Here is a 13,870-nt window from a genome sequence, read left to right on the forward strand (position 1 = left end):
CGCCCAGGTCGCTAATGGCGCACCAACGTTGCCGTCGATCGACCAACCCCAAACGCGACCCTAGCTCAGTGCAACGCCCAACTTTTCTAATCGTGTGGCCCAGACAAGTAAACAATGACCCGAGAAGAAGAGAACGCCTCCAATTCTCCCAGCCTCTGTCGATCGAGCTGACGGAACCCTCGGCTCAGCTACAAGAGTCAACTGGCGCCATCATCACGCGCCCCCGTGCTGCACTCCCACGCAACGCCATGATCGACCGACCGGCCCGTCCGGACCTATTTATAGCCAAGCCATGCCATGGCATGCTCATCACAGCAAACCAGACCAGCCAGGGCATCATCCAGTGGCCGGCGAGCTGAACGAGTGCTAGCTTGTTTGTGGTTGAGAGATGGAGGCGAGGGTGGGGGCAACGGCGGCGGTGCTCGTGCTGCTGGCGATGGTGCTCGTCCCGGAGGCGTGCCGGGCGGAGCGGTTCGTCGTCGGCGACGCGGCGCGGTGGACGTGGGGGTACAACTACACCGACTGGGTCATCAGGAAGGGACCCTTCTTCCAGGACGACACCCTTGGTACACACACGATTACTGCTCTTATCTTATCTTAGTTCAGTCTTGGTTCCCTCTGATAATAAAAAGAAAAAAAAACTATTTTTGCACGCTGGGTGGTTGCCATATCTGGCGCACACTAGCTAACTGCAAATAAGAAAGAAGAAAAAAACTAACTGCAACACCAGGCTTTGAAAAACAACGAAGCTATTACTATTTCACTGAGGTTGCTAAAGGTTCAGTGTGTGGATGGTGGGCGTGCATGCAGTGTTCACGTACGACCCGCCGAACGCGACGACGCACGCGCACAGCGTGTACCTGATGCGGAACCTCGCCGACTACCAGTCGTGCAACATCAAGGCGGGCAAGCTGGTGGCCGGCGTGGCGCAGGGCTCCGGTGCGGGCTTCGAGTTCGTGCTCAAGAAGCGCAAGATGCACTACTTCGTCTGCGGCGAGCGCCAAGGCGTCCACTGCACAACCGGCCTCATGAAGTTCGTCGTCAAGCCCAAGAGCTCCGTCTGCCGCGACGACTGACCGCCCCTTCTCACAGCCCCCCGGTGGTTCCATGGCGTCCGCGGCCTTCGCCGCCTCCTTCTGCATGCCTCCTCCTCCTTCTTCTTCTTCTTCTTCTTCTTCTTCTATTCTGTCTCAAATCATTTGTTATACTTGCTGCTTGTAAGTTATCACAATTGTTGCATTCATATGTGTCGTGTTGTGTAACTGTGTTGCCTGTACGCTATTTATCATAACGGTGGCGTGTGTTGCTACAAATCAAGGGAGTATGTAATGCGAAATGAGGGATTGTTAGTCCATGAGTAGCTGTTGTGTCAATCTCTTGTTTGACTCATTTCTGAAATCAATATTATGAAGCCAGCCAAGGGAAAATTATCCATGATACACATAATTATCTGCCTCATAACTGGCATTTACAACAATAAAAACCAGATATATGGGTGAGAACATTCTCGGTGAAGAGTGCACATAATGATACCACGAGAACTATATATAGAGAGAGAGATACAGTGGATGCAATTCATAAAGTTGGTTTCAGTGATCTGAAGATCGGTGAGAAGCAAGCCGGCTAAATTTCTTCCACAAGAGTAGAAAAACACACCGATGAATAAGGGGAATGAGCACCTGTCTTCCACATGGTTATTGCATCTTCAGTTTCCTCGGACAGAGATAATGCAAATTATTTTTATCACGGACACGGGAACAAACATCAAAGTAAGCAATGTTCTGTGCCCACCATCAAATGTTGCCCCCACCACAAACTTAGAATGGATGGCTGCGGACTGTATCCCAAGTTGGCTCAGGTCGGCGGCAGCCTAGTTGAAGTCTGATTGCAAACAGGCTCCTGCTCCAGAGCACACCGCCCTTGAGTTATTCCCTGGACTGCATCTTGTTTGTCATCTGGGGTCATGCCTGATCATCTTATGTGATAGTGATTCTTTCAATGTGCCATAACTCCATTTTTTGGCGATCTTCATACCTGACTTGCATTCTCCTTGAGCTAAAAAAATCAGGCAAAGTAACCCATGCTGCGCTGAGTTCACTTCTTCACCCTCCCGTAATCAAGATATCCAAAAGCTCAACAGATCTCCTAAGTTTCCTGTCCCGGCACACAGCCTCAATCAGCTTGGCCCAACAACTAGCCTCTGGCATGAACCCAAATTTGGCCAATCCATACAATGCGGCTGTCGCATCTGCCACTCGCCCAACATCGCACAGACCAATCAACAGTTTGTTTGAGGCCGCATAGTGCGGCAAAAACCCTCGTCCGAGCATTAATCCGAGCAAGCCAACGGCCTTCTCCATATCTCCACTTGAGCATAGAGTATTCATCACAATCCTATAGCTTGCGACGTTCAACTGAACTCCTTCCTCTGGCAACCTCCCAAGCAAGTCCATCACTTCCGCCATCCGCCCATCTTTGCACAGCCCTTCAAGCAGCAGATTGTATGTGACAACATCAGCCTTGCATCCCTTCTCCCTCATCTCCATCACAAGATCGATCCCCTCATCGACGCTCCCATGTCTACAAAGGCACCCGATCAGTGCCGTGTAGCTGACGGCGTCTGGTTCCACCCCAGCACTCCTCATCTCCTCGAACACCAGCTTTGCATTCTCCACATCCCCTTTCTTGCAGTGTCCATTTATAAGAGTTGCATAGTTGAAAGCATTTGGCTCGCACTCATTCTTCCTCATAAACCCAAAGATTGTCCGTGCCTTCTCCACCTGCCCCAGCCGGCAGAACCCGTCGATGATCACATTGTATGTCAGCTGGTCCGGCACGATGTGATCTTTCTCGATCATCCCCTCAAACAGCTCAAACGCTTCCTTCATCTTACCAGCACGACAGAGCCCACCCAACAAGGTGGAATAGGTGACCAGGTTTGGCCTCACATCGCCGCAGGTGTACTCACGCATTTCATCGAGCACCCTGAAGGCGGTCTCGGAGTCGCCGTTCTTGACATAGTGCTTGATGAGGATGTTGTAGACGCAGGTGTTGGGGGCGGGAAGGTACTTGTTCCGCAGGTCCCGCAGGTCGGCTATGAGGTCGGCGAGGACGTCGGGGCAGCGGGAGGAGACGAGGCGGTCGAGGCATACGGCGAGGGCCTTGTGCGAGACGCGGCGGCGGCGAAGGAGCGACGGCAGGAGGCGGAGGAGCGTGAGGGAGTGGTCGGGGGGCAGGAGGCGGAGGAGCGGCAGGAGGTGCGGCTCGAGGAAGCGGCAGGGCGCGGAGGCGGCGCGGCGGAGCACGGCGGTGGTGGCGGACGGGAGGCGGGCGCGCGCGAGGCGGATGAGCAGCGCGGAGAAGGTGGCCGCGGTGTGCGAGAACCCGCGCTGCTCCGCGGCGGCGTTGAAGAGGTCGAGCGCGCGCTGCCCGGTGTGCGAGGAGGCGATGAGGCGCGCGAGGTCCGGGTGGTCGACGCGGCGCGGCGGGGGAGAGGAGGGCGGCGGCGGGGGCGGGGGCGGGGAGGCGGGCGCGGCGCGTGTGGGGCTGCGGTACTGGAGCGGGGAGATCCACGGGAGCGGCGGCGCTCTGGCGGGAGCCGGCAGGGGCGGGGGCTTCATGGCCGCCGGCGGTGGAGGGGGGCTCAGCCTCTCGGGAAGGAGATCGGCGGATTCGCCGCGAGATTTGGTGGTTGGCGGTTGGAACTTGGGTGGACGTGCTGCGGTAGCTGGCTAGCACTAGCACAGGCAGCGCGCGACGTCTCTGCCTGCCGGTGCGCCGTCGCGGCTTCAAACAGGCGGGACGGCCGATCATGTCTGCCGGAAATCTTTGGATCTTCCTCTAGCAACAACCTGCATATCTGCTTTCTTGATAAGTTTGCTTCAGGCTGGGCATGATCATACACCTCTTCTATTGGTAAAAGGAGAAGATGGAGCTTTTATCACCCCCATACAAACAAATGCAAGTTTGAAACATCCGAAGAGAATTTAAAAGAAGAGGTTATTGTTATTATTTGGGGTGTGCTACGCATCCGTCGACGGATCCGTCGATCTAGGTTGCTCATCATACGATCTCGTTTTTGTTGTTGATAGCTTACTAAGCTGATCACTTGGTGCTTACGATCCCTTTTTGCAACATGAGTATTATTTCAAAAGAACGGTGACTATTGTAACAAGAAACTATTTTAGAAAGAGTAAAATGCAAGTGCGGTCTTATTTTTTCCCAAAAGTGTCGATTGGGTCATAATTCTTTTAAAATGCACATCTGGTCCTAAATCTTTGTAAGGTGTTGACGCGAGGTCCTTTTTTTGTTTGACCACCGCTAACTAGCTCGTGTGACGCTTTGACCGCCGCCACGTCGGAACCAAGGTCGAGGCGGTTGGGCATTTATGCAATGTGGCCCCTGGATCTTTTGTTTTTCTCATTCCCCAGCCCCCAAGTCTTGTGCTTGCTCTCTCCCTCTCCGTGGCATTTTCGTCGTCGCGGTCATGTCCGCCGCCACCAGCTCGTCTGTCGGGAAGCGTCGGGGGAAGAAGGTTGCCCAAGCACTTCTTCCACCTCCTGCATTAGCCCTTTTCTCGTTGCCCCTCTCATTCCCGGCATTAACGGATCTACTCCGTTGGTACCATGCCATGGCCGTCGCATTCGGGTTTCTTCTTTTTCTTCTTCAAAATTTTCATCAACCATTCCTCATATAGATCATCGTCATCTTTACCTACTACATTCTCGGAGTAAACCTAGTCTTATTCCCATTCATTTTCATCATTGTCACCGTATCATAGAGGAGGATCTCCAGGTCGATGCAACATGGGCGTCGCGGTCGTCGGATAAACGCATGTGATTACCAGGTTTTCTCACTTAAGCAGCGCCACTATCGTCGATCACCCATGTGTTGCGAGAGAGAAGTGGAGAAGAGGAAAGGACCCTGGATGCGAAGAAATTAGGTTTGGTTTTCTTTTTTGCAAAAATGCACGGCTCGTCATTATCCCCTGGCCTTGGGTCGACGTGGCAACGATCAAAGCGCCACACCAGCTGGTCAACGACAGTGAGATAAAAAAGGACCTCACTTGAACAACTTACAAAGATTTAAGACCCAAATGTGCATTTAGAAAAAATTAGACCCAATAGACACTTTTGGCAAAGAATTAGGACCGCGCTTGCACTTTAATCGTTCACAAAAATACATTGGTGACTATTGCAACAAGAGCTTTGTTTCAAAAACATTAATGACATTGTAAAAACATATCTACATATGATCCCTGTTTGCAACAAGAGGTTTGTTTTAGAAACAAACATTGCAACAAGGGCTTTGTTTCTCAAAAAATGCCACACAGGGTCGAAACGGATTAGCGGGGAGGGCTCTACCCACACTAACAACATCGATGGAGAGGCCATGTGTTGCGCCGCGCGCTGCTGGAACGACGACCGGGCCGCACACATCTCACGCACTGTCATCGACGTCGGGTGGTGGCTTGGCGATCCCAATCTAGATGCAGGGAAGGAGAGATGTTAGTGGCAGCGATCCCGGTCTTAATGCTCGGCGTGAGAGATGATAGAGGCGACACGGTTGGCTGCCAACCGACGACAAGTGAGGTGGGGAAAGAAAAGAGGAGGGGTGGAAGTGGGGCGGCGAAGGCGTGCCTCGCCGACGAACGACGGTTACTTGAGTGGGCTGGTTGTGAGCACGGGCGTACCTGATCATGTAGTCTGTCTGCAGTAGGTGCCGAGGTGAAGAAATGCCACAAAGAAGTGACCTTGTCTATTCCACCACGGCTTCCATCCATGAAGGAATATCCTTACTCATGGTAGATCTTCACGAAGTAGGCGATCTCCTTGCCCTTACGAACATCTTGGTTCAATGCCACAACACGAAGTAGGAGGCTCCCAAGCGACACCTAACCAATCTAGGAGGCACCACCTTCCAAAAGGTAATAAATATGGTAGATCAATGACGTCATTGCTCTTGTGCTTCTAAAGATAGTCTCCTCAACACAAAATGACTCTCTCATAGAATATGAATGTGTAGGAGAGGTTGATTTGGTGGAAAGCACTTTGGGGAGGCTAGAGAGCAAGATTCAAATGAATTGAGTGGAATATCTTAGTCTCAACACATGAGTAGGTGGTTCTCTCTCAGAAAATGGATCTAGATATGAAGTGTGTGTTCCGAGTGCATCTCCCACGAATGAGAGGTGGGTGAAGGGGTATATATAGGCAGCAGCCAAAATCCAACCATTACACACAAAGTGGCAAACTCGGTGACACCGAAGTGAAAAACTCAGTGGTACCGGTTAGCACAAAGGTGTGAACTTTTGAATCTCGGTCAGACCGATATATGAAACTCGGTGGCACCGAAAAGGTGGCTAACGGTCAGATGGCTAAACTCGGTGGCACCGATACGCAAACTTGGAAATTCTGATTTTGTGTATCGAGGCACCCGAAAGTTGGTCACCCAAACTCGGTAGAACCGATATGGATTCGGTTGCACCGATTTGGTGGTAGTGGCTAGGGGTTTATGTGTGAGGTCAAACTGGGTGGGTCCGAAATATGAAAGTTGGTGACACCGAATTTGTGTATGTGTAATTTGACAGAATGGTTTTGTGGGAAAAATGACTGAGTATTTTGGTGGCTAACTTAGAGCACTTTGAGCAATCAGTTCCTTTTACTACCTCACCCCCTTTTAATAGTATTGGCTTTCCTATTGACTCAAATGTGAATTCTCACAAAATATAAAATGAAGAGTCTTCTAGCTTGAAGCTTGGGCCAATATTATTCCTTTGTTGCATCAAGGGGCATCTCCACATAAACCTTTAGCCATAGCATATTTTGAACTTTTTTGAAATATACTTGGAAAACATATTAGTCCAATGATGCATATATTGTGATCAATTATCAAAACCACCCTAGGGAGCAATTGTGCTTTGAATCTCCCCATTTTTGGTAATTGATGACAACATATAGATCAAAGCTTCGACAAAATATATAATCCATGATTAGCATCGACGCTTTGAGAAGTATGTGAAAAGAAAGAGCTCCCCCTAAATTTGTGTGTTATTTAAAATTTGTGTTTGAATGCAAATGCACAATAAATTAGGATCATGGGTCACTCTTCCATGTCATATACATCTTGGTGGTGCGTAAACAATTTAAGAATGAATAATAAGCACATGACACCAACAAGATAAGTGAATGATCATCACAAGGATAGTTAAAAGATAGTAATGTAGCATCACAAAACATAAAGCGTATGATCACACACAAGATAAAGTCATCCAAAAGATCAAAGTTTTGAAACCAAACGAGAGCAAATAAATCAAAAGATCTCTCTCACACGAAGTCTATGATCTATACATTTCTCCCCCTTTGGCAACAAGTTACCAAAAAGTTCAAAAAGGTAAAGAACTACTCGTCTCTCTGGGCAGTTGATGATGGGGTTGACAGAAGAGCGTCCGCGAAGTCTTCTACAGATTGTCCTGGAGCTGGAGGAGTGGATACTGGAGGTGCTTGAGTTGGTGCTAGAGGTGGAGCTGAAGGTGCAGATGCTTGAGCTGATGAAGTCTGTCGTGTCTCCGGAGTAGGTACAACAGCAGATCTGAGCTTGGTGCTGAACTAAGTGGTAGTGCGAGGAGGTGACTCTTCATCATCATCATCACTGTCATCATCATTGACATCATCATCCGAGCAAGGAATCTTCACAGAGTCAAATTCATGTTGATGTTGCTTGACTATAGTGTTCAATTCAGTGACCTTCACATCCATGCCATGAATCTTTTTTCTCCACAACTCTCTCAAGGCTCTTCTGGTTTTGCAGAATCTCCTGAATGTTCTTCTCCATGCCTTGGAGAGAGCTAACTATAAATGTCATTTGCTTAGCTTGAGTCCTGAGCTGTGGAACTGGTGGTGGCCTGTTTCTAGCAGCCTCAGCTTCTGCTGCCTCTGTTGCCATCCTGGCTGCAACGGAACTGGGATCATTGTCATCCATCACCACTTCATTGTCTTCAAACTCTGGTTGAAGAGTAGATGGGGACGATCAAGTAGATATACATGCTTGCCTAGCTTGTCATTGATAAGCATCTGAATGTATGGGGGAATATCCACATGATCTCTTTTGATCAGCAGCAGTCCTTCGGATAGTCTCTACTATCAAATGCATCACTCTGAATTTGGTGTGAGTGTCCAAGTGGTGCAACAAGTTGATGGAGTGTCCTCTGATCATCGTCTCATCACCTGATTTAGGCATCAAGATGTATCTCAGAATAGTGTTTTTGTGGGTATTCGTGCTTGCAAGAAATAAACAAAGCCCATCTTGTGACTAGCCAAATAATCATGAGGAATTGGCTTGTACATATTGGCCATGGAGTTGTGACTCTTCTTTGCTTCAGAATACACATCAACATCACACTCTTTTTTGCTTAGGGACACCAATTATAGTGGCCCACTCATCAATTGTAGCTTCATACTTGTGACCATCAGTCATCCAGACCAAAGAACCATCTCCATAGAAATGAACAGTTGCAAAAATTGCATGATCAACTCATCATTCTGTGGGGTCATCTCTTTTCCAACAAACTTCTCAATGTCCACTAGCCTGAAATTTTCTTGGACACAGGGAAAGAAATTCTCATTCTCCTTGATATATGCCGAGTCAAAATACCTCATATCACTGACGGCTGGACTCTTGTCATACAAGACAGTCTCATAGAAATCTTGTTGTTCCTTGGTGTGAAACCTTGGATCAATAGAAGTTCTTCTTATGACATCATATGGGTCAACAGCTCTCCACTTCCTTAGACCTGCATCCTTTCTCTTCTTCATGGCTTCAGCTATAGGATGAGCATCATTATGAATTGGTAGGTGTGGTCTGAGCTTCCTCAGAATGGTTGCATCCTCATCATCCTCTTCCTCTGCAGCAGGGGCACTGGAAGCAGGGCCTTTCTTCTTAGCAGCTGCAGGAATGTCCTTTGTAGTCTTCCGGTGAGCTACAGTCTTCTTGTCCTTAGGAGGCTTTGGAGCAGACTTCATAGCATCAGCCATGAGCTTCTTCTTGGGAGGAGCTGGAATCTCATCTTCTTCAGCAGTAGCTTCTTTAGGGTCTTCAAACATGGAAGTTTGTCTTCCAACAACACAGACTACCCTCTTCCTTGCCTCTTAGTACAAGCCTTCTTAGGGGCATCATCAGTGGAAGGTGATGTGTTTTTTCTTCACATAGTGAGGTGCTCTCAGATTAGCAGCACTAGCAGATATCTTCCTGACAACTTTCCTTGGAGGAGCCTTAAGAGGAGTTGAAGATTCTTGTGGCACAAAGTCCGAATCCTCTTCATCAGAATTAAGTTTCTTCCTCTGCCCGGTGGCTACCTTGGGAAAGGCATGGGAGCTGTAGAATCCAGGGTCAGAGTCAGACTTCTCTGGACTAGTGCCTTAATTCAACTCAACACTGGGTTCCCTGAAATAATTCTGACTGTCATCTGAACCAGGCATCTCTGACAAGCAAGCAGAACCTAAGTAGCAAGCATAAAAACCTCTCAAGAAGATATAGGAAAGATAGAAGGATTGAGCATCACAAAATTCAGATGCTTTTGAAAATTTGAACAAAGAAATCCTTAGTTTTAACTTTCTGCAGAACACATTTCGGTGGCACCGAGTTTGAACTTTCGGAGTCTCCGAGACATATGATCTCCTTAACAGAAACTTGGTCATCATTTTCGGTGGCACCAAAAATGACAACTCGGTTTCACCAAGATCATTCTCAGGAACCCTAGGTCCAAAATCGGTAGCATCGAGTTTTGCAACTCGGAGGCACCGAGATGGGGTCTGCGAACAGCTAACCCTAAAATCTTCCTCGTCCGCTAGTCTACGGGATTTTCTGGTGGATGGGGGAGATTTGCACATGCTGGAACATAGATAAATGTTTCCAATGCGTGGGAATTAGATGGAGGAACATAGAGGAGGGTCTGAACCATACCCTAACTCGGCGGTGGTTCGGCTATGGCGGCGAAGGCGGTGAAGAATCCGTCGGCGACGACAAATCCCAGCGACGGAGGTGCATGGGTACTCAAGGGCGACGACCAGGGGTCCAGAGGCAACATAGGGTTTTGTGACAAAATGACTTTGACGATTGGAAATCAAAGATTTGGTCTGCTCAAATTTATACCCTTCTGCTGTCGGTGTCACCAAGATTACAAAATCGGTGTTACCGAGCTCCTCTACTGTCAGTTGACACGGAAACTCGGTGTAGCCGAGTTTGTAATTTCGGTGGTACCGAGATGAAATCCTAGATCAACTCTCGGAAACAGTGGAACCGAGTTTGTGAAGTTGGTTTCACCGAGTTCATTCTCAGAGAGGTTTTGGAGGTCAGCCATTGACGTGTTGGGGAACGTTGCATGGGAAACAAATTTTTTCCTATGTACACGAAAACCTATCATGGTGATGTCCATCTACGAGTGGAGATCTGGATCTATGTACCCTTGTAGATTGCACAACAGGAAGCGTTAAGAAACGCGGTTGATGTAGTGGAACGTCTTCACGTCCCTCGATCCGTCCCACGAACCATCCCACGAACCGTCCCGTGATCCGTCCCATGATCCGTTCCGATCTAGTGCCGAATGGATGGCACCTCCGCGTTCAGCACACGTACAACTCGACGACGATCTCGGCCTTCTTGATCCAGCAAGCAAGACGGAGAAGTAGATGGTGGTGATGATCTACTCCTGCAGGGCTCCGCCCGAGCTCCGCAGAAATCCGATCTAGAGGTAGAACTATGTGGTCTAGGGTTGAGTTGCACGTGACAAAAGTTGTCTCAAATCAGCCCTAAAATACCAATTTATATAGGAGGGAGGGGGAGGAGGCTTGCCTTCAGGGCCAAGCCCTCAAGGGTGCACCGGCCAAGGAGGAGAGGAGGATTCCTACTCCAATTAGGTTTGGGAAGGAGGAGTCCTCCTCTTCCTTCCCACCTCCCCTTTCCTTTTTTATCTTTTCTCTTTGGTTTTTCTCTTCATGGCGCCAAGGACTTCTTGGGCTGTCCCACCAGCCCACTAAGGGCTGGTGCGCCACCCTAAAGCAATTGGGCTCCCTCCGGGTGGGTGGCCCCCCTCCCGGTGAACTTCCGGAACCCATTCGTCACTCCTAGTACAATGCCGGTAATGCCCGAAAACCTTCCGATAACCAAATGAAACCATCCTATATATCAATCTTCGTTTTCGGACCATTCCGGAAACCCTCGTGACGTCCCTGATCTCATCTGCGACTCCGAACAACATTCGGCAACCACATATATAACTCAACTATACTAAAACATCATCGAGCCTTAAGTGTGCAGACCCTACGGGTTCGAGAACTATGTAGACATGCCTCGAGGTACTCCTCGGCCAATATCCAATAGAGGGACCTGGATGCCCATATTGGAGCCTACATATTCTCCGAAGATCTTATCGGTTGAACTTCAGTGTCAAGGATTCATATAATCCCGTATATCATTCTCTTTGTCCTTCGGTATGTTACTTGCCCGAAATTTGATCGTCAGTATCCGTATACCTATTTCAATCTCATTACCGGCAAGTCTCTTTAATCATTCCGTAATACGAGATCCCGTGACTTACACTTAGTCACATTGCTTGCAAGGCTTGTGTGTGATGTTGTATTACCGAGTGGGCCCCGAGATACCTCTCCGTCACACGGAGTGAAAAATCCCAGTCTTGATCCATACTAACTCAACTGACACCTTCAGAGATACCTGTAGAACACCTTTATAGTCACGCAGTTACGTTGTGACGTTTGATGCACACAAGGTATTCCTCCAGTGCCAGTGAGTTATATGATCTCATGGTCATAGGAATAAATACTTGACACGCAGAAAACAATAGCAATAAAACGACACGATCAATATGCTACGTTCATAGTTTGGGTGTAGTCCATCACATGATTCTCCTAATGATGCGATCCAGTTATCAAGCAACAACACTTTGCACATAGTCAGAAAACCTTGACTATCCTTGATCAACTGGCTAGCCAACTAGAGGCTTTCTTGGGACATTGTTTTGTCTATGTATCCACACATGTATCTATGTTTTCATTCAATACAATTATAGCATGGATAATAAATGATTACTAACTAATTTATTATTTCCTCTAGGGCACAGTTCCAATAGTCTCCCACTTGCACTAGAGTCAATAATCTAGTTCACATCACCATGTGATTTTAACGAATCCAACACCCATATAGTTCTGGGGTTTGATCACGTCTTGCTCGTGAGAGAGGTTTTAGTCAATGGTTCTGAATCTTTCAGATCTGTGTGTGCTTTACAAATCTTTATGTCATCTTATAGATGCTGCTACTATGTGCTATTCGGAAATACTCCAAATATCTAATCTACTATACGAATCCATTTTACTACTCATAGTTATTTGAATTAGTGTAAAAGCTTGCATCGACGTAACCCTTTATGACAAACTCTTTAACCACCTCCATAATCGAGAAAAAAAATCCTTAGTCCATTAGTTACTAAGGATAACTTTGACCGCTGTTCAGTGATTCAATCATGTATCATTCTCTGTACCTCTTAACAGACTTGTGGTAAGGCACACAACAGGTACGACACACAACATGGCATACTTTAGAGTCTACGTCTAAGGCATAGGGGACGACCTTCGTCCTTTGTCTTTCTTCTGCCGTGGTCGGGCTTTTGAGTCTTACTCAAGTTCACACCTTACAACACAGCCAAGAACTCCTTCTTTGTTGATCTATTTTGAACTCCTTCAAAAACTTGTCAAGGCATGCATTTCTTTTGAAAGTTCTGTTTAGCATTTTGATCTATCTCCATAGATCTTGATGCTCATTGTTCAAGTAGCTCTTTCCAGGTCTTCCTTTGAAAAACCCCTTTCAAACAACCTTTATGCTTTATAGAAATTCTACATTACTTCCGATCAAAAATATGTCAGCACATATACTTATCAGAAATTCTATAGTGCTCCCACTCACTTCTTTGGAAATACAAGTTTCTCATAAACCTTGTACAAACCCAAAAGCTTTGATCATCTCATCAAAGTGTATATTCCAACTCCGAGATGCTTGCATCGGTCCATAGAAGGATCGCTGGAGCTTGCACACTTGTGAGCATCCTTAGGATCGAAAAAACCTTCTGGTTGTATCACATACAACCTTTCCTCAAGGAAACCGTCAAGGAAACAATGTTTTGACATCCTATGTGCAATATTTCATAAGTAATGCAGCAACTACTAACCTAATTCCAACGGATTTTTAGTATCGCTACGACTGAGAAAGTCTCATCATAGTCAACTCTTTGAATTTGTCGGAAACATCTTTGTGACAAATCGAGCTTTTCCTAATGGTGACTTTTCACCATCATCGTCTGTCTTTATTTTAAAGATCCAACTTTACTTAATAGTCCTACGACCATCAAGTAGTTCTTCCAAACTCTACACTTTGTCTTCATACATGGATCCTCTCTCGGATTTCATGGCCTCCAGCCATTTGTCGGAATCCGGGCCCACCATCGCTTCTCCATAGCTCGTAGGTTCATTGTTGTTCAACAACATGACCTCCAAGACAGGGTTACCGTACCACTCTTGTAGTAGTACGCGACCTTGTCGACCTACGAGTTTTTTAGTAACTTGATCCGAAGCTTAATGATCACCATCATCAGTTTCCACTTCAATTGGTGTAGGCGCCACACGAACATCTTCCTATGCCCTGCTACACACTGGTTGAAGTGACGGTTCACTAACCTCATCAAGTTCCACCACCCTCCCACTCAATTCTTTCGAGGGAAACCTTTCCTTCAGAAAGGACCCATTTCTAGAAACAAATAGTTTGCTTCCGGATCTGAGATAGGAGATGTATCCAACTGTCTTGGATATCC

At 47.4% G+C, this 13,870-nt stretch overlaps 2 protein-coding genes across 2 annotated transcripts; one reads left to right on the forward strand and one right to left on the reverse strand.

Moving 5' to 3' along the window:
- Positions 1-300: 300 nt before the first annotated feature.
- LOC123410578 (blue copper protein 1b-like) lies at positions 301-1,373 on the forward strand. The gene is made up of 2 exons (XM_045103521.1): positions 301-566; positions 811-1,373. Exons 1-2 carry the CDS (start codon positions 389-391, stop codon positions 1,074-1,076), a joined length of 444 nt encoding a protein of 147 aa, XP_044959456.1. The 5' UTR covers positions 301-388; the 3' UTR covers positions 1,077-1,373.
- Positions 1,374-1,380: 7 nt separating this feature from the next.
- LOC123410577 (pentatricopeptide repeat-containing protein At5g18475-like) lies at positions 1,381-3,716 on the reverse strand. The gene has a single exon (XM_045103520.1). It carries the CDS (start codon positions 3,618-3,620, stop codon positions 2,103-2,105), a length of 1,518 nt encoding a protein of 505 aa, XP_044959455.1. The 5' UTR covers positions 3,621-3,716; the 3' UTR covers positions 1,381-2,102.
- Between the last annotated feature and the right edge of the window lie 10,154 nt (positions 3,717-13,870).

The sequence above is a fragment of the Hordeum vulgare genome, chromosome 7H, assembly GCF_904849725.1.
Source record: "Hordeum vulgare subsp. vulgare chromosome 7H, MorexV3_pseudomolecules_assembly, whole genome shotgun sequence".
In the NCBI taxonomy this organism is placed as follows: domain Eukaryota; kingdom Viridiplantae; phylum Streptophyta; class Magnoliopsida; order Poales; family Poaceae; genus Hordeum; species Hordeum vulgare.

Excerpts from the sequence above, each read along its gene's own strand:
- LOC123410577 (XM_045103520.1), bottom strand. The coding sequence starts at position 3,620 with ATGAAGCCCCCGCCCCTGCCGGCTCCCGCCAGAGCGCCGCCGCTCCCG.
- LOC123410578 (XM_045103521.1), top strand. The coding sequence starts at position 389 with ATGGAGGCGAGGGTGGGGGCAACGGCGGCGGTGCTCGTGCTGCTGGCG. Across the intron at positions 567-810 it reads CTTCCAGGACGACACCCTTG|TGTTCACGTACGACCCGCCG; the intron begins GTACACACACGA and ends GCGTGCATGCAG.